Source organism: Epinephelus moara, chromosome 13 (assembly GCF_006386435.1).
Source record: "Epinephelus moara isolate mb chromosome 13, YSFRI_EMoa_1.0, whole genome shotgun sequence".
Lineage (NCBI taxonomy): Eukaryota > Metazoa > Chordata > Actinopteri > Perciformes > Serranidae > Epinephelus > Epinephelus moara.
In genome coordinates, this window is record NC_065518.1 from 23,046,217 (window position 1) to 23,071,613 (window position 25,397).

At 40.5% G+C, this 25,397-nt stretch overlaps 1 protein-coding gene across 1 annotated transcript; it reads left to right on the plus strand.

The window, feature by feature from the left end:
* Positions 1-552: 552 nt before the first annotated feature.
* ace (angiotensin I converting enzyme (peptidyl-dipeptidase A) 1) lies at positions 553-25,124 on the plus strand. Its single transcript, XM_050060696.1, has 25 exons — positions 553-1,244; positions 6,145-6,315; positions 6,451-6,538; positions 7,955-8,098; positions 8,258-8,449; positions 9,756-9,853; positions 10,030-10,199; positions 10,312-10,535; positions 11,307-11,451; positions 13,681-13,779; positions 14,679-14,801; positions 14,906-15,111; positions 15,569-15,705; positions 16,026-16,184; positions 17,212-17,299; positions 17,955-18,098; positions 18,979-19,170; positions 19,611-19,708; positions 20,173-20,345; positions 20,531-20,754; positions 20,849-20,993; positions 21,150-21,248; positions 21,495-21,617; positions 22,490-22,674; positions 24,603-25,124. The coding sequence occupies exons 1-25, from the start codon at positions 1,011-1,013 to the stop codon at positions 24,791-24,793; spliced, it is 3,852 nt and encodes a 1,283-aa protein (XP_049916653.1). The 5' UTR covers positions 553-1,010; the 3' UTR covers positions 24,794-25,124.
* Positions 25,125-25,397: the final 273 nt, after the last annotated feature.

The window sequence follows — 25,397 nt, forward strand, 5'->3', positions numbered from 1 at the left end:
AGCCAGGCTTATTACATACTAGAGTACAGTGGGACTACACACTTTGGATTTTACTATAAAGCTGCCAAGAATGGAGACGACTTGAAAATCCCTGCACTGCTTGACAGCTGTGAACTACCTCGTTCTTAAAAAAAAGCTGTCAACTGTCTGTGCTGTCTCTTTTTGGTGGTTATTGCAGAAATTCTGATAGCTAATGGGGAATCAGTGTCAAATTGTAAAATACAGTTTCCATTTGTAATAACTTGATATTGGTTTTCAGAGAAAGCTGTGTTGTCTAACACCCTCTAAAAAGGACACATCTCAAGGTGAGCCTCCTTTACTGTTTTGTGCCTCTATCTCACTTTTTCTGCTAATCTCTTACAGCCTTTTCAACCGTCAGCCTTCAATCCTGTCACCCCCCTCCTGTTTCATTCCCCTGTCCCCTCTCTCTTTCATCCCCCCTGTCTTTGTAACTCCCCCTCCCTCTGTTGTCACTAAGCTGAAGGAGGGAACTGAGAGCAAAGTATGTGGAGTCCCTCCCAGGCACTCTAGCGCTGGTTTTGAGGATCCACCACTCTACAGGCAGACAGTCAGGCACACTGCACCGGTGTGTCATATCTTATCTCTCATCTTGTACTGTTATAGAAACTTGGATGTGATCAAAGATACTGCCAACCGTCCAAATCCTGGCAGGTAATCAGAAAAAGAAGGGAGGGAGGAAAGGTAGTGGCAAGGAAGGGAACTGGATGGAAAATGTGTCCAGTGCTGTAAAGTAGTGAGAGGGAAGGCTGCAGAGAAGTGTGGGCTGGGTTACACTGACACTTAAAAAGAAGCTCTCTTTGGCTTCTGTGCATTTCACCAGCAGCCAGGCTGGGAGGCTGAGAAGGGAGCAGTGAAGAAGTGGATGAGACAACAGCTCCAGGGGGAAGGTGTACTCTCACTTCACTGGAGCAAGAGTATTTTTAGCTCTTCCTTTCAACTCTATCACTTTACACTTTTCTCCTCCACTCTTACTTTGGTGGAGGTTAGCCATGGGCACTGGCATGGACAGGTTTCTGTGGTCAGTGCTGCTGCTGCTGCCGGTCTTGGGACTCTCTGGGGCTCTGCCAGGAAGCTGGATGCCAGGGGAATATCTGAACACCACAGGAGATGCACAAAGGTTCATCAGCGACTACAACGACACTGCTGAGGAGGTGTTGTTCCACAGCGTCTCCGCCAGCTGGAACTACAACACCAACATCACAGATCACAACTCCCAGCTTCAGGTACGACAACTCCTGGAGTCTTGAGCTTACAGGGTGATGTGTTAGATGAACCTCTCTCTCACACTGGCATGAAGTTGATCAGTTCTTGCCAGCACTGGCACCATGTCACCATGAATGCATGCATGGTTAAGGGTTTCTGTGGAGCTGAGCCCTGCATGATTTGGAGATCACCCCTATTCATCTCTCTCCAGAATGACATGCTCAGTTTCCTCCCAGCGCAGCCAACTCAGCTTGTGTGTTACTCGAAATACAAAACATATCTGAATGCCTGCGGTGCGAACGTCTTCAAGTTTTGAATACATTTCTAAAGGGTCTTGTGTGTCATTATGTTGGCTATTCGTTTGTTTAACTGTCTGTTTTATGATATAGTCTGCTCGATGCACTTCCCCCACATGGAGACACTGACTACAGGATGCAATTTTACACACACTAATAGTCTTTATGGTCCAAGGTGGCAATATTTGCAGTCAATGAAATACTAACACCTTTGCAGGGATCTCAAAATTGTTTTTTTTAGAGGCAAGCTATGAGGCACTACATTAATTGCAGACTGGAATGGTTTTACAGTTTCACCTCAACATATGCCTGAGAAACATTTGCATAAATGTTGTAGATTAGGGAGAGAGGATACCGGCAATAAAGTGGGAGAAGAGTACAGCGAGGCAGGAGATTGCAATGAAACTGTAGAGGTGTGAAAGAGTGTTTACTTGGCTTTGGGCACAAGAGTCAATACAACCGTATTCATGGCTTTGTGTGAACAATACGAGCTGTCACATTCAAAGTTGTGAAAGCAAATTGTCCAACTGACACACTCAAGGCAAAGCCCCTGGATTTTTTAATCCGCGTGTGCTTGGACAGCTGTCACAACAGGATTTCAGTACACTATCCAGGCTATGGTCTCCTCACACACTGAACAGGTGTAGATGCGGAGCCCCACCACACCAGTGTCAACAGGGTCAAGCTGCAGAATGTGTTCTGCTCTCGAGAATGTGTCCAGGGATGTAAGGTGAAAGATGAGTGGGATTGTAGTTGCCATGTGCGAGCACGGACAGTTCAAAGATGGGATCAAAGTGGATCAGAGAGCTGAGCTCCATCTGATCTGGCAGCCAGGGAGGGGGTGAGCGTGGCAATTCAGCCTAACAGAGAAATGTTCTAGTGTTGGCATTCCACTCAGGCTGCACTGTAAATCTATTATAGTACATTAAAATTATTAGAATAAAGTGTCAGATTCATCATTTACAGTCTGCTCATGCACACAAAGAAAACATGCACACACACACGCACGCACGCACACACACACGCACGCACGCACGCACGCACGCACACACACACACACACAGTGCAAATGAGGCTTGCGCTACACATGTAGAAGATCAGACAGAATGAGGATCAGCTCACAAGCTTCTAATCATGCTGAATAAAAAATCGATGACAGTGGATATCAATGGCCAATGTCCTTTGAACCCCAGAATAAAATTCCTTGCTGCCATCAAATGTCAGGCCGGAGGCTCATTGCACTGCACGCTGCCAGCTTTTGTCGTGTGACTTGAATGTGAAGTTTGAAAACTAGCTCCAGGTGAAGAGTCTGATTTTGAAATCCATTTTAGAAACATTTTGTCAGCCAAGAAAAGTATTTTTCTCTAAGAATTCAAGTATTTCAGATACGAATATCCGGAAATAACTCTTGACCTGAGTATTTAACCTTAAAAGTTAATAAAATAATAAGAAAGAAAGAAACTCAGTTTTGCCTTCTAGTCCAGTTATCTTTTGTACACATATAGGTTATGTCTTTAAAGCTCCAGTGTTTAAGATCCGATCATTTAAACTGGTAAAAACACTGAATAAAGCATTTTCCAGTAGGCTTAACATGGAGGGGCTACCAATGTTTGGTATGTCCATTCTGGGCTACTGTAGAAACATGGCGGTGCAACATGGTGATCTCCATAGACAAGGACCCGCTCCTGATGTAGATATATATGGCTCATTCTAAGGTAACAAAAACACAATGATTCTTATTTATACTTATATTCCATTTCTGCCAATATATCCCTCTAAATCCTACAGGCTTAACCTTTAAAGGATAAATGAGTAACTAACTGTAGCCTCGTTACAATTACAACATTAAATTGCAGCTTGTATAACAGAGGCCTTTAGGGAAAGAAAATCAGCAAAAAAAAGGCTTATCTTTATTGTGTTTCTTTGGTTTAGAATGTGATTATCTGGGAGGGTGCAGGCAGGCTGGAAAAAACGATAGAGAAAAAAGACAGAGATTGAGAGGAAGAGCACAAAGGTCAGAGTTAATACTTCAACTCACTGTCACCAGTTTTCCCTCCTGCAGCCTGTTATTTTAGTGAAGGCTGTGAGAAAGAGACAGATAAGGACAGCTTCAATGAAAACATTACTGGAATGAAGCCACTGTTCGGGCAGTATTATCAGGACGTGGTTACCTCAGCATTAGTGTGTGCTGTGCAGGTATTTCTTATTTTCCCAAGGGCTGACCAAGCTATCTGACTTTACAGTGGGATTTCTTAACTTTAACACGACAAAGAGAGAAACAACATTTTTGCGTAGGCAAATAGAATGTCAAATGGTGCAGCATTTAAGACACATAGTGCTGTAACAATGCACCATTCATCATTTTGAACTGGAGCAAATCATTGTGATACATATATATAATCCATGCAATATTCCACAGCAGCCTTGACTCCATCCATTCTCCAAGCACTGTCATGATATACAGAGTACACGTATGTCCATGACCTCTGACACTGCCATAAAGAAAAGCTCCTGAGATCCAATGAGGCCATATATGAACATGTGACAAAGGCATTTTTCAGAAATATTATCCTTGAGTTAGGGGTTGTTTTGCTGTTCTGTCCTTGCTCCTAATAGACATATAGAGCACTTTATCAATCCCAAAGTGAAGATGTGTCAGTGCAGCTGTCAAGGGATACATCAAGCAGCGGATGGAGACATGTTGTAGGTATAGGAGTTGGACAGTAGAAGTGTGCAGCCAAGCTAGCGGCTAATGGTCACTGTAAAGAAAACCAAGCTTTTAGACAGGTAAACCAAAGTAATCGACAAATTGAAAGTTTAACCTGATGATAGCTTGAGATTAGAAGGGGATGACCAAAGTTCACAAAGGTCATGAATACCTGCACTGCATTGCATTTCAAGCTAGAGGAAAAGTCAGGGGATCACACAAATCTGTAAATTATCCTCTAAACACAACTTAAATCATGACAATCCATCCAATAGTTTTCAATAGTGCAAAAGACAGCATGCGTAATGACAAACTATCGACAAACTAATATACAAATTATCAAATCTGTTTTTAGTATCAAAGACTATGCTTAGACTGCAGGCAAATCAGATTTGCTTCTTAAATGTCTTTTAGACAGACTGGCTGCAGTGTCATTTGCAAGTGATCAGACATCACTAACTTATCGGGGTTATTGTCGTAACACCGTAGGTGTCAGCAACTTCATAGCTATGCTGGTGGCAGTGCTTTCCAGTGTTACAGCATGAGAAATGAAAGTCAATTATTTTGCCCTCAAAACAATCGACAGAGGAGTTCTGCACTGTGACTTGACACCATGATTGGTTTAAGGGCAAAATGATGGACCATTTCTTATACTTCCATGTTCGAAAGCCAGCAGAAGAAGCTGCTGTACATTTGGCTCAGTGCCTCTGTCACTCCTTGTTGTTGTCTGTGAGTTACACAAAAGACACTTTTAAATCCTACTTGAGCAACCAGAGTGTCTAAACGGAAACAGCAGTGCTGTGTTTACCGTTCAGACCTAAGCCAACAAGGAGGTGCCAAAAAGTGCAGTTCCTTGAATGGCCACTTGAGGGTGGCTCAAGGAACGAGTTAATCCCCATAGACCTCCATGTTAGAATGCCCTGCTTTACAACGAAAAATAACCATTTTTACAGCCTGGTACAAAAAAAGGTTTTGGTCTCTACAGCTCATTTAAATATTTATGACAGCTGTACCGAGGGTGAGTTTTTATATAATACACTTATATACATTTTATTAAAGCTTTAATTTATGCATCAACAAGGTATGACTTTTAAGTTGTAGTTGTGTGCTTTCATTGACAAGTTGCTACCATGCTGACAATGTTTATAAGGTAACATAAGCTTGGTGTAAACTCAGATTCACAGAGTATAGGCGTAGCTGCAGCTGTCACTATTTCAGTGAGTTTTCAGTTTAGGTCATCTAAAAACATTTGTACTAAAAGACCCTCCAAGGAGTCAGATGTTCAGTTTTTCCTGTAAGTACATTTTGTTAATGGTTTAAGCCAGTTTTTGGCTAATGAAAATTAGCATTAGCATTATCACAATTAACCATAGCTGTTAATGCACAGTGCTAACCAAGCTAGCAGCTAGTGGTAGGGTTATATCCACCCTCTAATCTAATATGGTCACCTTTGGCTCCAAAAATTTAAGATGGTGACAACCAAAGAGGCTTCAAAATGTAAGTCCAAAAGTCCAGTTTGTGACGTCATGGTGGCTACATCCATTATTTTATATGGGTTACTATCTATGGTCCACACTTTCTAAAATCAATGTAGATACCATACCACCATTGGATATGCCAAAAAACTGATTTTGGCTGGTAGTCTGAACAAGGCCTCAGCTCTCTTCATGTCCATCGTCACTTCCTCCTTTATCTTGGCCACACTGCAGGTGATTCCTCCCACACCACTCAACAAAGGTGTCCACCACGTCCCAATATAGTCTCATTGCCGCCCACTTTCTACACCTGATACACGTCAATAATAAGTGACTAATCAGGAAAATAACACTCATCACTGTGGCCCTTGCTTGTTCATAAACACATGATCTAAGACATATATTCAATATATTTTTATCATTTACTTCCTCTTGTCTTTAGGTCAATGCATCCCTTGTAGAGCAGGCCTTCTCCTCAGCATGGGGGTTAAAGGCCAAGCAGGTCTTCTCTGGTAATCTTGCCGCAACACTCCCCGACTCTTACGAACGGAAACTGATGGAAAAGATCATGTTACTGGGAGCTGCCAACCTGCCGGAGAAAGAACGAGAGCAGGTGCGTTTCTGTTTCATATTTTATAATGAGGAATTTACTGTGAGTCCTTGTAGTAAATTGTCTTTGTCACTGTATCAGCGCTGACTTTTTTTGAACATCAAAGACTGACTTCAAATCCCTTTTTCTTGTCTGCAGTACAACACAATTCTCAGCACCATGGACAATATTTATTCAACAGCCAAGGTGCATCCATCACCAAATGTGAGCTGGAGCCTGGAACCTGGTGAGTAAATACAGAATAACCACTCAGTTTGAGCCTCAAAATGCATATTATATGGTGCAGATGTTGTGGAGTTATTTGAAAGAAACAGGATCAGAGCCATGTTGAGGATTATGAAATGCACAACAATGTGGAGGGGAAGTCTAAAAAGAAAACAGTTGTAAGTGGTTAAGATCTTATCTGCTCTTGGAAAACCTCCACTGGCTCCCTGTTCCACAACGCATCCACTTCAAACTCCTCCTACCCATAAAGCTCTCCACAACCAGGCCCCCTCTTACCTCACAGACCTGCTCCACCCTTACACCCCTTCCTGCAGCCTCCGCTCTTCCAATGCCAACCTTCTCACCGTCCCCAAGACCAAGCACAGAACCTGGGGGGACAGAGCCTTCTCTGTTGCTGCCCCCACCCTCTGGAACTCCCTCCCAAAACTCATCCGTGACTGCACTGACTTCCCATCATTCAAATCACTACTCAAAACTCACCTGTTCCGTTCTGCTTTTAATGTTTAGCTACTTTTATTCATTTACTTATTTCCTTGTTTTTTCACTCCCATTACTATTCCTCTTTGTCTTCGATGTCTTTGCTGATAATTGTTGTTTTATTTGATGTGTTTGAACTGTCTCTGTAAAGTGACTTTGAGAACTTTGAAAAGCGCTTTTTAAATAAAATGTATTATTATCATTATTATTATTATTATAAAAGTAACAGGATGGGCAAAATGACTTCAGAGAGGTCTCCACAGGAAGTGTTATGGATGTGCCCATGAGTGTTGAGTAAAAAGCTATAGAAACATCATGTCAGTAGCTTTTAACGCTGCTGGCATGTACTGTGAACAATAGCTTTGTGTTTAGTTGGCAAATGCTAAAATTAATTGTGAGAAAGTGCTTGCCAACACACACAGTACAACAAAAACAATTATTTCGACGTAGAACTATTACTTATAATATAAATGAGCTAACTGACTGTTATTAAAGTGCAGTCCCCATAATGATAACTGGTTTCTTAGTCTTGGAAAATATCTAAGGTGGAACAGGGTTATTCAAAGTTCGTACATGGAGTCATTACAATAACAGACTGTCAACAATCACTGTTTCCACCATTACAACCATCCTTTGCAGTCTTCAACTTTCTCCTTTTTTTCACCTTCATTTCCTATTTCTGGCATTTTGAAGATAAATGTTGTTTTACATGATGCTCAGAATATCATGGAGTTGTCATAACTCAAAAGTAATTTGTTGGATAATGTGTCTGCTATGGCATTTTCCTGCTGGGAGAGCATGGAGTCATCTAAACACCAATATATCTTGACTGTTTTAGGAAAGTCTTGCAGCTTTTGCTTTTAGATCATACATTGTTTTGTCCGTGCGCCAGATTAGGCCATCCTCCCTTTCTATTCTGTTTTTTTTTTTCATTCTGCAGAGCTCACAGATATCATGGCCAACTCCAGGAGCTACAAGAGGCTGCTGTACGTGTGGGAGGGCTGGCACAATGCATCAGGCAAACCTCTCAGGGACTACTACCCCAAGTTTGTGGAGCTCAGTAACAAAGCGTCCCGAGCTGATGGTGAGAACTGGCGAGAAGTTTCACAGTGTTACAGAGAAGTATTTAATTTACTGAGAATGACGTAAAAAAAAAAAAAAAAAAAAGAACAAGCAGAATAAAGAAGTAGAACATCTGAAGAAAGAGAGGACTGAAAAAACATTACCATTTTGTCCTGTTTAGGGTTTGACGACACTGGAGCTGACTGGCGTTCTTGGTATGAGACTGAGAACTTTGAGCAGGTTATAGAGGACCTTTACAGGACCATTGAACCCCTCTACAAGCACCTGCACGCCTTTGTACGCCGCCAGCTCTACAAACAGTACGGTCCCAAGTACATCAACCTTAAAGGACCCATCCCTGCCCACCTGCTAGGTACAACTGAACATTTTTATATTAAATTGATTAGTGTTAAGGATCATTTTTTTCACTTCATTATCTCTCTGATGAGTGCACCATGTTTCCATAGCTCAAAGTCACCCTTAATTTATTCTGCATTCAGCCTATTAACTGCAACAGAAATATGACTAATAAAAAGGACTGTTCAATTTACGTTTAGAGACTAAGGTGGGAGTAATGCCCGCCTAAAAAAGTCGACCTGAAAAAAATCAATCTCAGTGCATGTTATATAGAATATTTTCACTGGTTTATCTTATTGTCAGACAGCCCTTTCCATGGGGGAACCAAAAACTGTTATATCACTCTCTTTAAAGCCACCAGACTCCTTTGACAAAAACTGTAATTTTACCTGGCAGAACATGGGAGTTAGTACTCTATGGCTGCCTCAATTGTTTGATTTGTTATTGTGTGATTTTGATGTTTTTAAGGATTAGTTCAGATTCACCAAAGTCTCACAATAACACAATCAAAAAACTAACCTATTGAGGCAACAGTAAACAATAAACTTATGTGTTCTGTGAGGTAAAATTAATGATTTTTCCAAAGGAGTCTGGTGGATTTACAGCATAGATGGATACAAGGGCTTCAGTTACCTGTCGAAAAGGGCTGACTGATGGCAAGATAACGCAATGAAAACATGCTAAATACATTTACACTGATAAAGATTTTTTAGGTGGCTCAAATGTGTTTTGGTGCGGCCCCTGTCCACATTGCATAGCTTCTGTGGTGGTGCTCCTGCCTGCTTCACCAAAGTGGGAGCGTGCCAACCGCCAATCTACTCTAGGTATTACACTAACTATGTAAGTACCTCAAACAGCCCCACTTTAAAAATTCAGAACTATCCCTTTAAGTTAAACATATCATAAAAGTTGTCCTGTAATATACAGTGATTAGGACTGGCATTCTGGAATCTGAATCCAGTTCCAAATCTCTTTGAATCTCATATTAAATCTTTTTAGTTGGTTGGTTTGGTGAGTATAAATAAATTATCCACAGCCTCGGAAAATTCTGCTGAAAGGGTGTAGGGGTTTTGCCACATATTTTGTCACTGCTTTAATAGTTTTCATACAGTCCCTAACATAAACAGTCATTATTTCATAAAAGCTTGGAAAATCTTCAAAGATGTAATTGTACATGGCAGGAACAATGCACTATTAAGCTGCTGACACATCACGGCAAGTCATTTTGTGTGCTTATCACATCACTGTGAATGAGGTATTTCCCAGTGCCTCCAACTCAAGTCAGAATTGTTGCTTAAGTGTGTTTACTTTCTCAATCTCAGGAAACATGTGGGCTCAGACCTGGAACAATATTTATGGTATGATGATCCCATTTCCTAACAAGCCCAACTTGGATGTAACTGATGAAATGGTCAAACAAGTAAGTATGGGGGAAGGATTTTGTGCTACTGGGATGTATTTAAGTAAAAAAAAAAAAAAATTCTGTTGGTCTTGTAGACAATGACCTCAAATGACAAATCTCATAAATTCTCAGCTTTTAGACTCTGATTATAGTTTTGTTTGATAGCATTGTCCTTGATTGTTTCCTCTCCACAGGGCTATAATGCTACGCACATGTTTCGTGTAGCCGAGGAGTTCTTCACATCTCTGGGTCTAGAGAAGATGCCTGATGAGTTCTGGGAAGGATCCATGCTGGTGAAGCCTGAAGGTCCAGAGGTGGTGTGCCATGCATCTGCTTGGGACTTTTACAACCGCAAAGACTTCAGGTAAAATTAATGAGTGTCGTTAGAAGAGTCATAGCTACACTTAATTTATTGCCAGTTTCATTGCTCATCTTGTTGATAAACTTGATAATACAAGGAAATTCATACTCTTTAGGATCAAGCAGTGCACCACAGTAACGATGGAGCAGCTCTTTACTGTACACCATGAGATGGGGCATGTCCAGTATTACCTGCAGTACAAGGACCAGCCTGTGGGCTATCGTCGCGGAGCCAACCCCGGTTTTCACGAGGCTATCGGCGATGTTTTGTCTCTCTCTGTTTCCACACCGAAACATCTGCATACCATTAAACTGCTGGATACTGTGACTTCTGACTATGGTAAAGAAACTACGGCAGAAATAGATAATATCAAAGCCAGTGAAATACCCACCCATAGGTATCAATTGTTTTTTTATTACAATGGGTGAACAGGTTGTAATGTAACATAATTTACATTTTCGCCAACTTTCTCAGTTGCCTCAATCAGCCTATTGACTAACTTCTATGTAAAGGTTTCCTTGAACTGCCTCTCTTAAGTTCTGCAACAGCACCAACAGTAGCTAACGTCAACAATCGATCTGCACCCACCACAACACAGAGTCCACACATGATGTTTCCATTAAATATATGTTGTAGCGGTGGCCCGGTGGAGACAGACCCTTACTTGGCGCCATGTAGCAACTTGAATTTAGCCATAACAAGAGTGAGCGCCAGGGGTCTGATCCCAGCCTGCTATGAGTTGCTACAGCAGCTAAGGTCTAAGCTTCTGTCCACTGATGTCCCTAAGAAGTCGCGCATGTTCTAGCAGCGGGGAGTGAGGCAAAGGGTCTATGGGCTGTGCTAGCTAGCTAGCTAATTTCCAGCTCAACATGTTAATGGTCAATCATGCTCAGTCTATTGTTTGTCATGCCCAGGTGCCTACTCACAGCAGGAGTAGGCTACCGCAAAGCATGCAGTATGTTGACTGCAATTCATTTAAGGGCATCAAAGAAAGGGGTCACTAATAACAAGGATTTTCTGAAAGTTACAAACAGAACCTTTAATAATGAAATTAATTCTTAGATGTATTCTTCTTTTTTTTAAATGTATTTCTGCATTGTGTTTCTCCAGAAACTGATATCAACTACCTGTTAAAGATGGCTCTGGAGAAGATAGCCTTCCTTCCTTTTGGCTACCTCATCGACCAGTGGAGATGGGGTGTGTTCAGTGGAAACACACCTCCAGAGCGGTACAACGCTGACTGGTGGCACCTCAGGTTGGCTTTTATGCACAGGCTTTATCTTCCTTGCATGATATTTCACGTTAAAAGAATAGCTTGACTTTTGGGAACTGTGATTATTCACTTGCTAATAGTGAGATGAGAAGATTGATACCACTCTCATATTAAGCTACTGTCTGCCATTACATGTTGACAGTCTTTATGCTAAGCTAGCTTTTTTTGGCCGCTTCGTGGCAGCATAACAAGTTGTGAACGCAACATTGACATGTCATCACCTTTAAAGTTAAGAAACTTGTTAGTAAAGATTTGCTTATTTACACATCCAGCAGTTTATATTAAAAACATTTGTGTTTTTGGCCATCTGACACCTCTCTTTTAGCTCTGTTTTTGATCTCTACCTCCTCCTGATATCTGGCTCTGTAGCTGCGTAAAGCTCCACTATGTTCACCAGGTGGTCTCTAACTGTGAGATGTTTATACTTAGTATTAGCACACATTTCGTTGATCTGAACGCAAGTGGAAAGTCGAGGACACATTGCCATTCACACCTGTGTCTTGCTTGTGTCTCCACCTGACCACTTGTGTTCAGATTGTGTTCCTGCCTGTGTTTCTGCCAGTTATTAGGTCCGCACTCTCGCTAGCTGCTTGCTAGTATGCTCGCTAGTCACGTTAGCAGTTGGGTCAGTACAGCTGGAGATGTAGTCATAGATTGAATTCATAGATGTATTAAGGAACCTGGATACATCGTTGGAGGTGGGCCCCTGTTCATTCATATGAAAGCTGCTCAGTGGCGCATGAAACCAAAAACGCTCTATTTCCACGGTATGACATTACCCGAATCTTCCATATTGTGGAGCCCAAACAGCAAGCACACTAAAGACTTACAGTCCAGCTGAGTGTGGCCAAGAGGCTAATATCTACTGGCCAGACGGCAAACTTCCAGTTTAGGGCTCCCCTAATTTGAATGAGAATAAATTATTTAATCATGCGGTCTTTCTAGACTTTCGTAGTGTTATCAGACCGAGTGGATCAAATTGCAATAGTGAAACAAGTCATTTCACAGGGATTTTGATGCTCAAAAAAAACGTATCCACTGATTTACAGACATCTCTTTCCCAATATAAGTCTATGGGAGATAGTCTTTTTGGGCCCCATGGCATCATGTGACAGACCCAGACAGTGTAATTCCTCTTTTGACTACTATATTCAATTGGCTTTAAAGCCCGGTGCTGTTCTTGGGGGCTTTGCATGATACAACACATCCCCTTTTATATGGCAAAATTATTGACGGTCACGCAACACTTCACTACATCCAACATGTCGTAAAATGGGCAAGTTACAGAGCCTCAACAATCTGTCACCAAAATAACCAACACTTCCTACATTATTGGTGTAGTCCTTGTCAGGGACACATTAAGGTTTACACTACAAAAGATCTGTGGTCAAATATGTCCCAAACTACTTCTGCAAGCAGCTTGAGTGATTGAATCAAAATGCGTCTTGGTGGTCATTTACACTTGCATTTAGCACTGTTCATATGTGATTGGATCACTCGAGATAAAAGCTAATACCAGGTGGAAACAGGCTCTGTGTCTGTCGGACATTTAGTGCTGAGCAGGTAGTGTACAACGGGCTTTTATTGCTTTTTTTGTGGAAAACAGCTGCCTTCTGCAACCAAAAATGACAGCATGAGAGCTGTGAGAGTGAACCAAAACAGTAAAGTTGCAGCTTGGACAGCTAATGAGCTGAAACTCACTGCAAAGCTCAGTAAACCTAAGGGGAGCTGCAGATACAGATTCTCTGTAGCTTCATCACTATGAGCAACCTCTTTCATACTGTCACATTGCTTTTGCATTAATGTTAATGGGGGAAAAATAGTTATAGGCACTTTAACATTCAGTTAATGACTAATGTTGCATAACGTTTACACCTGGTGAGAGGGTGCAAATTCCAGCCTCAACATATTAAATCAAGCAGCTCCGTAGTAACAGTGGAAGACTGCAGTTGTACTGGCTGGCATTTATGCCGAGTGTGTGTGTGTGTGTGTCTGTGTGTGTGTCTGTGTCTGTGTATGTCTGTGTGTGTAAAGTGAGGTGTTGCTGGAAAAAGAGCACACATGCCCAGCTGACACTCAATGGATAGCCTACATGAAATTTAACGAGTAAGGGAAAAAATTAGGCTGAATAATTTCCCAGAAGTCATGTCTTAGTTATGTAACCAGTGTATGTGAGTGTGTTCTAAATCATTCTCTCATTTTATTTTAAAGGACAAAATATCAAGGCATCTGCCCACCTACCAGGCGTACAGAGGATTACTTTGATCCTGGGGCAAAATACCACATCCCTGGAAACACGCCATACATCAGGTAGCATCCAGCCACACCACTGTGTAATAGTTCACACACAGAAGAGATGACGACAATCAGCTTGGGCTACTGATGTTTTTATGACATGTATTTTGTGTTTTCCTAGCGGTCTGATTAACTTCACACATACAGGCTTGTCACAAAGATATCACAGCTTTGAAGTTTTACATTTGTTAAATTGGGGCCTTTTTATGCACAATCAAACCAAGTGTGTGTATGTTTAACTACGTATCTGCACACACATATGAGGGCACCAGGGAAATATGTGAATGAGGTAAAGTGAATGAACATGCAAGAATGGCTGGTGATCTGGGAATGAAGGTATTGTGTGCTGTAATCTGAACTCAGTTACTGGCACTTTAGTGTGGTTTCCATCGATGCAATAACTGCACAATGGCAGGAAGCTTCTAAAAGAAAAGCCCAGCTGGTTTTTTCAACAATGTGGGATTGACAAGTAGTCCAAAAAGAAAACCCAAAACACTTACTAAAGGAGCAGTGTGTAGGATTTAGTGGCATCTAGCAGTGGGGTTGCAGATTGCAACCAACTACATACTCCTTCCTTTACTCCTCCCTTTCCAAGCATGTAGAAGAACCTACGGTGGCCCTCATGTAACATAAAAAACCATAGACTGTATAAAATTAAGGGATGTGGCCATTATGAAGTCACCTGTCTTGAAGCCTCAAGTTCGGCATTTAAGCTATCGCTATCTTGAATTTGTTGAGCCAAAAGTGACATTATTCGACAAGAGAGTGGAGCTAACTGTAACGCTAGCCACTATTTTTGGCACACTTTGGCACAACAGTCTTACCATTGAAAGTTAGGGGCCCCTTTTTTTTTAGTTCTGTACAATTGTATTCTATTCTTTTACTTTTAATGACACAGCGTCTTTCCACTGCAGGTATTTTGTCAGTTTCATCCTGCAGTTCCAGCTTCATGAAAAACTCTGTGTGGCAGCCAACCAAATGGGTCCCTTGCACACATGCGATATCTACAGGTCCAAAGAAGCAGGGGCCATTTTAAAGTACGTGATCTGATTGAGTCTCTCCTAGGTTATCACACAGAACATGAATAATGGATTAACGGAAGCAGTGAAGGTATAATACAATTTCATTCTACCCCCTTTAGGAAAATTCTAGAGGTTGGCTCTTCCAAACCTTGGCCAGGTGTGCTCCAGGAGGCTATAGGGATCAACAGGTTGGATGCCAGCTCACTGATGAGATACTTTGATCCCATTATTAAGTGGCTGGGAGAGCAAAATAAAGGAGAGACACTTGGATGGCCTGACTTCGACTGGGTCCCACCCATCCCTGAGGGCTACCCTGAGGATATTGGTAAGATATATCCTCAAAATGAAAGGTAAACAAATAACATGATAAGAGAATCAGGAAGGAAATAAGGTAATACAAGAGCTGTGGCTGCACTCTAAATAAATCAGCATGTATGAAACTGAAGACATCATTTTTTTTTTTCTTCTCTAAAATGTAACAAAAAAGTGTTGGCTGTGCAGGATTGATTCGATGTGGTGCAGTGGCGCAAACTGTTTCTTTAGCCTTGGTAAAATGTCTCGCAGTCTGTTCCAGGATTTTCTCTGCATGCATGCACACAAACAGAAAAGTACAGTTTTCTGAAACGCCTAAAAAGAAAAAAGAAAAGCCCCCGGTGTGTACACATCATAATCATAGCTCACACATCATAATTTAGCCTAAATGTGATAGTATTTTTCAGACTTGATTACATGGATCTTAATTTACAGTGTTTCAGCAGACTTGTGCCTTCTTCTTTACCCAGACAAGAACACAGATGAGCTCGATGCAAAGAAATTTCTAGAGGAGTACAACAGCACAGCTGAGGTAGTGTGGAACGCCTACACTGAGGCCTCCTGGAAGTACAACACCGACATCAACGAAGCCAACAAGCAGGCGATGGTGAGACCCTCTGACAGAGCGACTCTACTGAGATTCCCTTAACATTGTTCAAGCATCATCCGCCATCAATCAAATGTGAAGGACTTTTGATTTTGTGCATTAAGTCGGGGAATCAATAATTGCTTAATCAAAAAATGTGTCAATGAATCAATAATTGATTGAGCCAGTGAGTCACTAATCAGCCCTGTACTGTATGCATTAATCGAATTACCTTATCTGTGCATTTTAAACCTTTCCATTCATCCACCAAGTCACCCTGCATCCACTGTGACATAATGTAAAACTAGGTAAATTAAAGAGTATTCATTATTCCTCTCTAGCTTGAGAAGAACCTGAAGATGTCAGCCCACACCTTGAAGTATGGACAGAAGGCCCGTCAATACGACACCACTGACTTCCAGGACGGTTCGGTCAAACGTATCATCAAAAAACTCAGCGACATTGAGAGGGCTGCGCTGCCCACGGCACAACTGGAAGAGGTGTGGAGATCTTTTACAAATATTCATTCAAGAGAGAGCTGCACTGGAAACACAAATAGTTGGAAGTTGTTCTTTCCTGACAATAATAAGACATAAACATACAGAAAACTAAGATGTGTTTCTTGTAACAATCATTACAGGCAGAAAGCTAATTAAGTAAATTGAGCTGAAAGGGAGGTAACTCCTTCATTCCCTCCTTTGCAAGACCTTCAATGCCATCTATCTTTCTTATTCATTTTTTGACTAAAGCGCCTTTGGAATCAACTTTGGCTCTTTTGCTCTAATAATTAAAAACCTTCCCTTTGTGTTGCCTGTTGGGATGAAACAGTCAGTCCAATATAATTGTGGTGGAATGACCACATTTCAAAAGAGTCACAAATACACTGTGGGCACAAGATGGACAAATACTGTTTTTAAACCTGTTGGGAGCAATTTAGCAAGAGCCAGCCACCATGGATTTCTTTGCCTGTGTGTCATACTTTTTGTAAACTGTAGTGTTGTGGTGAAAGGAAGGGAAGGCTCTTTATGGACCACACACAGAGCTCTGGGAGCTGTGCACAATTGCGTACATACTATGTCAAACAAGTATCAGCCAACTCAAACAGTAAAAAACAAGTAGTAACTGTAGCCATTGTTGATATATGAAGTAAAATATTTTTCAGTGATTCTCTTGCACAGTGGTTCCCAACTGGTCCAGCCACATGGTCTAGATTTCTCCTTAGTCATTAGTTCAAGGTCCACACAGTTTAATACATTAAGCGTCATACTTGCATTTGGACGAGTCATCAAGCTAGTTTGCTGTCTCTATCAAGTAGCTGTCTGTTAACCCCTCTACTTAAAAATATGTGTGTTTTTTACAAACTTGACACGTTCGTGAGTCACTTGTGGTCCATTCAGAATGGATCCACGTTTGGACCACGACCCACCAGTCTTGTTCATCTTATAGTCACCATATAATATCAAATCCAGATTACTGCTGATGGTTTCAGTGGGATGTAATGCTTTATGGATGCCTTTACCCTTTCAGTACAACACTCTCCTATCCAACATGGAGACCAAGTACAGTGTGGCTGAGGTGTGCAGAGAAAATGGGCAGTGCCATCCGCTGGATCCAGGTAAGACTAACTGAACATGAAACATATAAATAAAATAAATAATTAAGCAAATGTAGCATAGAGAAAACAGTGGAGGAACTGCTCAATACTTACCAGATAGTTAATGGCAAATTATTGTTTACACATTGGTAATTGATACATGTAATTATTTGCTATTACAGGGTGTCTGCAAGTCCTTCAAAAATCTTAAAATGACTTAAATTCAATTTAATACCTATGAGGCCTTAAAAATCATTAAAAATCACAGGACCTAATACTGTCTTTTTACTTTATACTTGCACTTAGCTGTTGGTAAAATGTAGATCAACTTAACTCACTCTAATAACCATATTTCTTTATAAAACCTACCTCTACACGGAACCACATATATACTTACCTGCAAAGCTTGAAAAAAGAAAATATGATCCATCCAAAAATCTGTCTTAAATTTGTTTTAAGAATATCTTAAAAATGCCTTAGAAAGAATTAAACATAAGGGTTGAATACCTGTAGACATCCTGTACTATAAAAGATGATGTGATAACATTAATAGGTGCAATAACTATCACCGTGGCCCTTAAGTATTTCACAAAAAGTCAGACAATGTTCTGCTGCATTGAACTGTATACTGTTCAAGGGTAAGGTTAGAGAAACAAAAGAATGTGTTGTGTTTCAGATCTCCAGAAGATCATGGCAGAGTCCAGGGATTATGACGAACTGTTGTTTGCCTGGAAAGGATGGAGAGATGCTGCTGGCAAAGTGCTTCGCTCTGATTACATGAGATATGTTGAACTGGCCAACACAGCTGCCAGACTCAATGGTATGACCTTAAAGAGTAATTTTTTTTATTCTCACTGATCTCTCCTGCTTAAAAAATACAAGAAGGTGGGCCCTGGAGAGCAGTTTGAGAATTTTGAGAACCTTTTTGACACAGTTTCATCGGCTGATTTGTCTTGGCTCGACAGAGTTGACATTTTGGAAAATGGGCTTCTTTGCTTTCTTAGCGAGAGTCAGATTAGAAGAATGATACCATGTTCATGTCTGTGCGGTAAATATGAAACTGCTGTGACCAGGCAGTCAGCTTAGCTCAGGACAAAGACTGGAAACAGGCTGAAACAGCTTGTCTGGCTCTGTCCAACAGTAACAAAATCTGCCTACCGTAACTGCTAAAGCTCACCAATTAGCCTTTTGCATCGTATCTTGACGCAGAGGGAGCTGGCGGTTAGGTTTGGGCAACGAAACTACTTGATTAGCATAAGGAAAAGATTGTAGATGTTGCTAAAAACTCCAGGCTTTGAGTGGCACGAATGCTACAACCAATGTTGTTTGCTGGTCCTCAACACTGGACAGCAGTGGACCTTTACGCTCTGTTGTACTGAGGGTCTTTGATGGCTAGGTTTACATTGAAGTAGGTGATAAGCCCAGTGCATCTCACACAGATGTTAAATGGTGTACGGCGCATTTTGAGACAAGGTTGGAGTGTGGCCCCTCTTGCTGGTAGGCAGGTGTAGTTTGGCTAGTTTTCCAGTCTTTGTGATAAGCTAAGCTAATTTGCTGATTATGATGGTTTCCTATTGACCATATAGACATGACAGTGATATAATCTTCTCATCTAACTCTCTGTATCTTTTTTTTTTTTTTTTTTGCATAAAGCTCCACCTGCACCTCAGTGATGTTTTTATCCCTGGTATCATCTGTAGGTCACTCTGACAATGGGGCTTTCTGGCGCTCCCTGTATGAAACCCCTACCTTTGAGCAAGACCTGGAGGCTCTGTGGAAGGAGCTGGAGCCACTCTACTTGAATGTGCATGCCTATGTGCGCAGAGCTCTGTATAAAAAGTATGGCTCCAAGTACATCAACCTGAAGGGACCCATTCCTGCTCATTTGCTGGGTAAGTAACAAGATGGGTTTGGGACTGACTTTCATGCAGCTGCACTTTGTGTGAGTACAATATCTGTGGCTTTACTCTGCCTTCAGATATCACCAGGCTCGCTGGTGTTAAGGCTAAGGTCACAGGCCAAAACCACACTTCAGTCAGTATTTCACTTTGGAATTTAAAGGATCCTAATGCTCTAGCCCAAGCTCTCCTTTTGTGTGGAAGCATACCCCATTGATATTCTGTCGTTGGCTGTAGATGCATTTGGATTTAGGCAGGATTTAATTTGCTTTCAGAGGTGTCAAGCGTGAGATTACATGTGACAGTTCCACACGGTTAGGGATTGGACTCACAGCCGCAAATCCCACTTGGTTTAACGCCAGCGGAGCGGAGGGTGACTTGCCCCATGACTTAGAAAAAATACAATATACAAGTGCTGTCTTCTGTCCTTTCAGGCAACATGTGGGCGCAAACGTGGTCCGGCATTATGGATTTGGTCATTCCCTACCCGCACGCTACGCAGGTTGATGCCACTCCTGCTATGGTGGCACAGGTGAATGAACACATGAGCCAGCTGTTGCATAATGATCACTGCCACCAACATGAATACACAAGGACACAGGCAGAGAACACTTACTCAAACACAAGCTTGTGCGCTCTTTCACCACTTTAGGGGTCAAGCATCAGTTTGTTTGATTGAAGACGAAACTTGAATGCAGTCCAATGTGGAGGATGAAGCAGAATGGGGATAAATACAGAGGATTTTAACTGCACTGACAAACAGCAGCAGACATTCATAACTGACATGAAGTGTACATTATACATCAATATACTGTACACATATTTTCAAGGATATCATACTTTGTATCCTTTATTTACATTCTCTGCCATCATCTCTTCTCTAAAAGTAGCTGTTGCTTTTTTCCAAGTATTGAGTATCTCATTGCCTTTAACACTGTTTATATATACGCACACTTTCATCCACATCTTTACTAATACTCCTCTTCTCCTGCTCAGGGCTGGAACCCCATCAAAATGTTCCAGGAATCAGACAAATTCTTCACATCTCTGGGTCTGCTGCCAATGCCACAAGAGTTCTGGGACAAGTCCATGCTGGAGAAGCCGTCTGATGGACGCCAGGTGGTGTGCCATGCCTCTGCGTGGGACTTCTATAACCGAAAAGACTTCAGGTTTGTGTTTCTTCAGAACCTAACTGATGGTGCTTAAGACATCTTTTTTTATCTTGAGTTTATGTGCCAGTAGTATCACATGAGGTCTAATAAAAGTAAGACTGCTATTGAAGCAAATTGTAATAACTTCATTAGGTGCATGAAAGTGTTTTTTGCTGTAATGATGGCCTTGTTTGTGTCTCCAGGATCAAACAGTGCACTGTTGTGACCATGGATGACCTGATCACAGTGCACCATGAGATGGGCCATGTCCAGTACTTCCTTCAGTACAAAGACCAACCTGTGTCCTTTCGCGATGGAGCCAACCCCGGCTTCCACGAGGCCATCGGCGATGTGCTAGCCCTGTCCGTGTCCACGCCCAAACATCTGCAGAGCATCGGCCTCCTGGACAAAGTTGAAAACAACTTCGGTGAGACCATGACCAGGAACACTGTATCGTTCTGTAAAAGCATGCGATGTTATAACACAGCTCATGATTTTGATGTTTTTGTGCCCTCCTCTAGAGAGTGAGATCAACTTCCTGATGAGCATGGCGCTTGACAAGATTGCCTTCCTACCTTTTGGCTACCTGATGGATCAGTGGAGGTGGAAGGTGTTTGACGGTCGCATCCCATCATCTGAGTACAATAAAGAGTGGTGGAACCTCAGGTAAAGTTCACCATTGTTTTTACAGTTACAAAGTGCAATATTTATCATCTGTAAATAATAAAAAATAGTCATTAAGTTAATTAGTAAGTTGTAGATTGATGCTTTTGTAAAATATTTACTCAAATAAAAACTAGATAAGACTTCTCTACATTGCAGAATGAAGTACCAGGGACTGTGTCCACCAGTAACCCGTACTGAGGACGACTTCGACCCAGGTGCAAAGTTCCACATCCCTGCTAATGTGCCATATGTAAGGTAAAGTTTCCTTGCACGCCAGAACAAACAGGGCGCCTGATAATTAAGCACAGATAAAATGATAACAGCTTCAACACACTACAGTGAACTATGCAAAGATAAGATAAACACAACTTCTCACATGACTAAAAAGAAAATCCATCACACAGAAGTGACATGACAGTGCCAGCTTGTTTCATGTGTTTCCTGTATTCTGCTGGCATTAAAGCAAATTATGACAGAGCATGTTTCATGATCTTCAACCAGGTACTTCGTCAGCTTCGTCATCCAGTTTCAGTTCCACAAGGCTCTGTGTAATGCTGCCAACCATACGGGAAATCTACATTCCTGCGATATCTACAAGTCGAAAGAAGCTGGGAAGCTGCTGGGGTTAGTACACATACACACGTACACTGTGTGTGATTGTAAAAGCTTTTAAAGGGAACCACCACCTTAATTAAGAAATATTATTTCCATGGTCTAGGAAAGTTCAATCAATATTTGTGAACGTGAGCTACTCTCTTTGAAAGCCAGAAACCAGTGAAGGAAGTCTCCAACTTATGATGTCATCAAGTATAAAGTCTGGAGCTGCTATTTTGTGGACACACAGAATGTTTTTCTTCTTTGTATACCCAAATGAGCTTTATTCTACTGTAGTGTTCTCAGCTCTGAAAATGAAATGTTGAAAATGAAAAACCTCAGTGTAAATAAAAGTGAAGGAATATTTCATGTTTCTTCACATTAGAAAATGAATTTTTATAGACATTTACACAGGGCTCTCAATCTTTTTGGTGTCAAGAACCCCTTAATTCGTTGCCCTAGACAATAGCTCATGGACCATCATTTGATAATATTTTGCTTCAGGGACCTCCATCCGAAAAGATTTTGGTTGTTAAATATGATTAAGACCAGAATTCTGTAGTTGTCAACTACAGCTGAAGAAATAACTGTGGAGGAAGTGAAACCAGTGATCAGAATAGTCACGTTTATGACTCTTACTTATGCTGGGCTCACTTCTACAGTCAATTAAATAGGGAGAATATACCATTCCCTATTTTTGGGAACTCCCTGGAGCTCCCTCAAGGACCCCTGGTTTAGAACCACTGCCATAGAGAACAGACATGATTGTGGCACTGATATGAAAGTATCAGTGCAGGCAGCTGGTGAAAGCATGCTTAACGACATGTGTAATCATCTCTGCTACACTCTCTTGCCACTGATCCTCATCTCCTCTGACCTCTCTGACCTGTTGTCGTTTGCAGCGATGTGATGAAGCTGGGCTTCAGTAAGCCCTGGCCCGAGGCTATGACCATGATCACTGGCGAGCCCAAGATGAGTGCCCAGCCTCTCATGGAGTATTTCAAACCTCTCATTGAATGGCTGGAGAAAGAGAACAACAAGAACAACGATGTTCGCGGGTGGCCGGAGTACGACTGGAAACCTTCAAGTACGTCCAACACATTCATGCAGACACATACTTTGATACTTCCACAGAAACATGAATAAAAGCTCACGCCTATAGGCCCATTCCCTTTGTGTTAAATAAGATTTCCAATCCCCAAGCCAAATACTTTTGAACTCCTTCCCAGAAAAAAAAAATCCTCTCAATGTCTTCACATAGAGGAGTTAATTTTGTTTTTCTCCTCTGCCGTGGCTTACGGTGAAATCAATCTCCTGCTCCTCTTGTTTTACTGATGAGATCCTGCTGAAAGGATGTGTACATATGAGACTGATGAGATTCTTAGCATCAGAGTGAAAGAGAGAGTTAGGAAGGGATGGTGGGAAAAAGAAAACACAGCTGTTGCGCACAGATCAAGATTCAAAATGAGTAATGAATGAGTGTGGGAAGAATATGTATCGGAGGTAAAATCAAGTGACTTTGTGTCCTCAGACGACACTGTGTCAAGAGACAGTAAGTTACACTGTGTTTCACCTTCCAGTTATTATTATTATGTGGCACTGATACCAACACAGAAATCTGGAGACAGATGTTTTGTGGAGGTTATTTGTAATAACAGTGTCAACAACAAAACCGACATTGATACAAACCGCCAGAATATCTTGAATATCTACAAGGAAGTTTACAGTTTAGATATGTTGGTGTGCGCCATCTATAGGTAACAAGTGTAACATCTTGTGTAATTTTTCTTTCTTTTTGTCTTCTTCTTTCTTTTTAATGTTTTACTCTGACACTTTTTATGGCCTTCTATACTATGAGGTTTTCGGTGACACTGTTGAGAAATCTTTTACAGCATACAGTGACATTTCACTTAAATGACATTTAAATGACATTTCCTAAAGCATTTTTATAATGATGGCGTTTTTATGATTTTTTTCATTTGACATGTTGTACTATTTCTAACTTTTTCGATGACTATATTATAACTGTTTTTGTGACATAGTCTACTACTATACTACTATACCCTACTATATGTTTTATGGCATATTATAGTATGACATTTGTGTGATATTTTAAAAGTCATGCTATATTACAACTTTTTTTTATGACATACTAAACATATATATATATGTGTGTTTAGTATATATATATAGTAGCATATGCTTGTCTCAAAGATTAAGCCATGCAAGTCTAAGTACACACGGCCAGTACAGTGAAACTGTGAATGGCTCATGAAATCAGCTCATTAAAAAAAAAAAAAGTCATATATAAATATAGCTGACTTAAGCTCATTAAATTTGTGTGATTTCATATATATATGACTTTTTTTTTTTTTTTGCAAGATTTTTAGTGTTATGCCATACTAAAATATAACAAGACTATAACTTTTCAAACTACACAATGATATTTTCTATGACATACAATATTACTACTTTTTTTCTGGCATATTGTATTATGACTTTTTTTAGGATATATAATGCTGCGAAATTTTTATGACATACTACACTATGATATTTTTATGACATACTATACTATATTTTTCATATCATACTATGCTATGACTCTTATTATACTGTGTTCTTTTTTGTGATACTATGCTCTAATATTGTTATGTCATATTATGCTATGATATTTCAGACATACTATATTAGGATTTCTTTGTATGTCATACTAGACTTTTTTTTATGACATTCTGTATGACACCTTGGTCTACAAGATCTTTGATGATATACTATACTATTAATATTTTATGACATACTTTGATAGTTATTATTATTATTTATTTACTTAATTATTTAATTTTACATACATACAAGTAGGTATGTGTAGAACTGGTCTGAAAATATACATAGCATCATCCCTTTGTGGAAAACTGCAGCTTGTTAGATAAGTTACATGTGACTGAGTGAGTTTGTGAGTGAGTGAGATATCAGTCCGGCATAGTGTTTAACTTATTTTATGTGTGTGTCCTGCAGGTGAAGTTAAGTCCAAAGTGGACTTCCTGGGTATGAATGTGGAAGGCGGGGCTGCCATAGCTGGCCAGTGGATCCTGTTGGTGATTGGTTTGGTCCTCCTGTTGGCTACCATCCTATTGGCCTACAAGTACAGGAAATCAAAAAAGTCTGAAAAGTCCCAATCTACAATGGAGCTCAAACAGAAGGACTAGTCATCACTGGTGGCTAACTGTCACGAGCACAGTACCAACCTCAATGTGAAAATCAGTGTTTTTGTGTACTGTACAGTACATCTGATCAAATTTGCTTTTCGTTTTGGTCTGCCTCCTTATCTAGTCTTGTATATTTATTGTATACACTTGAAGTCAAATTATTTTTTGCCTATGCAAAAGAACATTACAGTTTTGTAATTTATTCGCAATATTTGAATGTTTAGAGAAGAAATGATTTAATGAATGTTTGTAAAGTCATTAATTGCATTTTTGAATATCTGATTTTGTTTCTTTCTTTTGTTGAATCCTCTGCATTTCTACAATAAAGACATTAAATATTTATGTTGCCTATGTTTTAATTAATATATTATAGAATGCAAATGAACTGCAAGGGTTGTTACAAAAAGTTAATTAAATAAGATGATATTTTTTATGACATGAAATACTATGATATTTTTTGTCATACTAGAGTATAATTTTATTTTATTTTAAATTTTTGTGTCATAGAATACTACACGTTTTTCATGACATAGTATACAATAATAATCTTTGTCATACTATTCTATGACTTTTTATGACATGAAGTACGATGATAGTTTTTGTC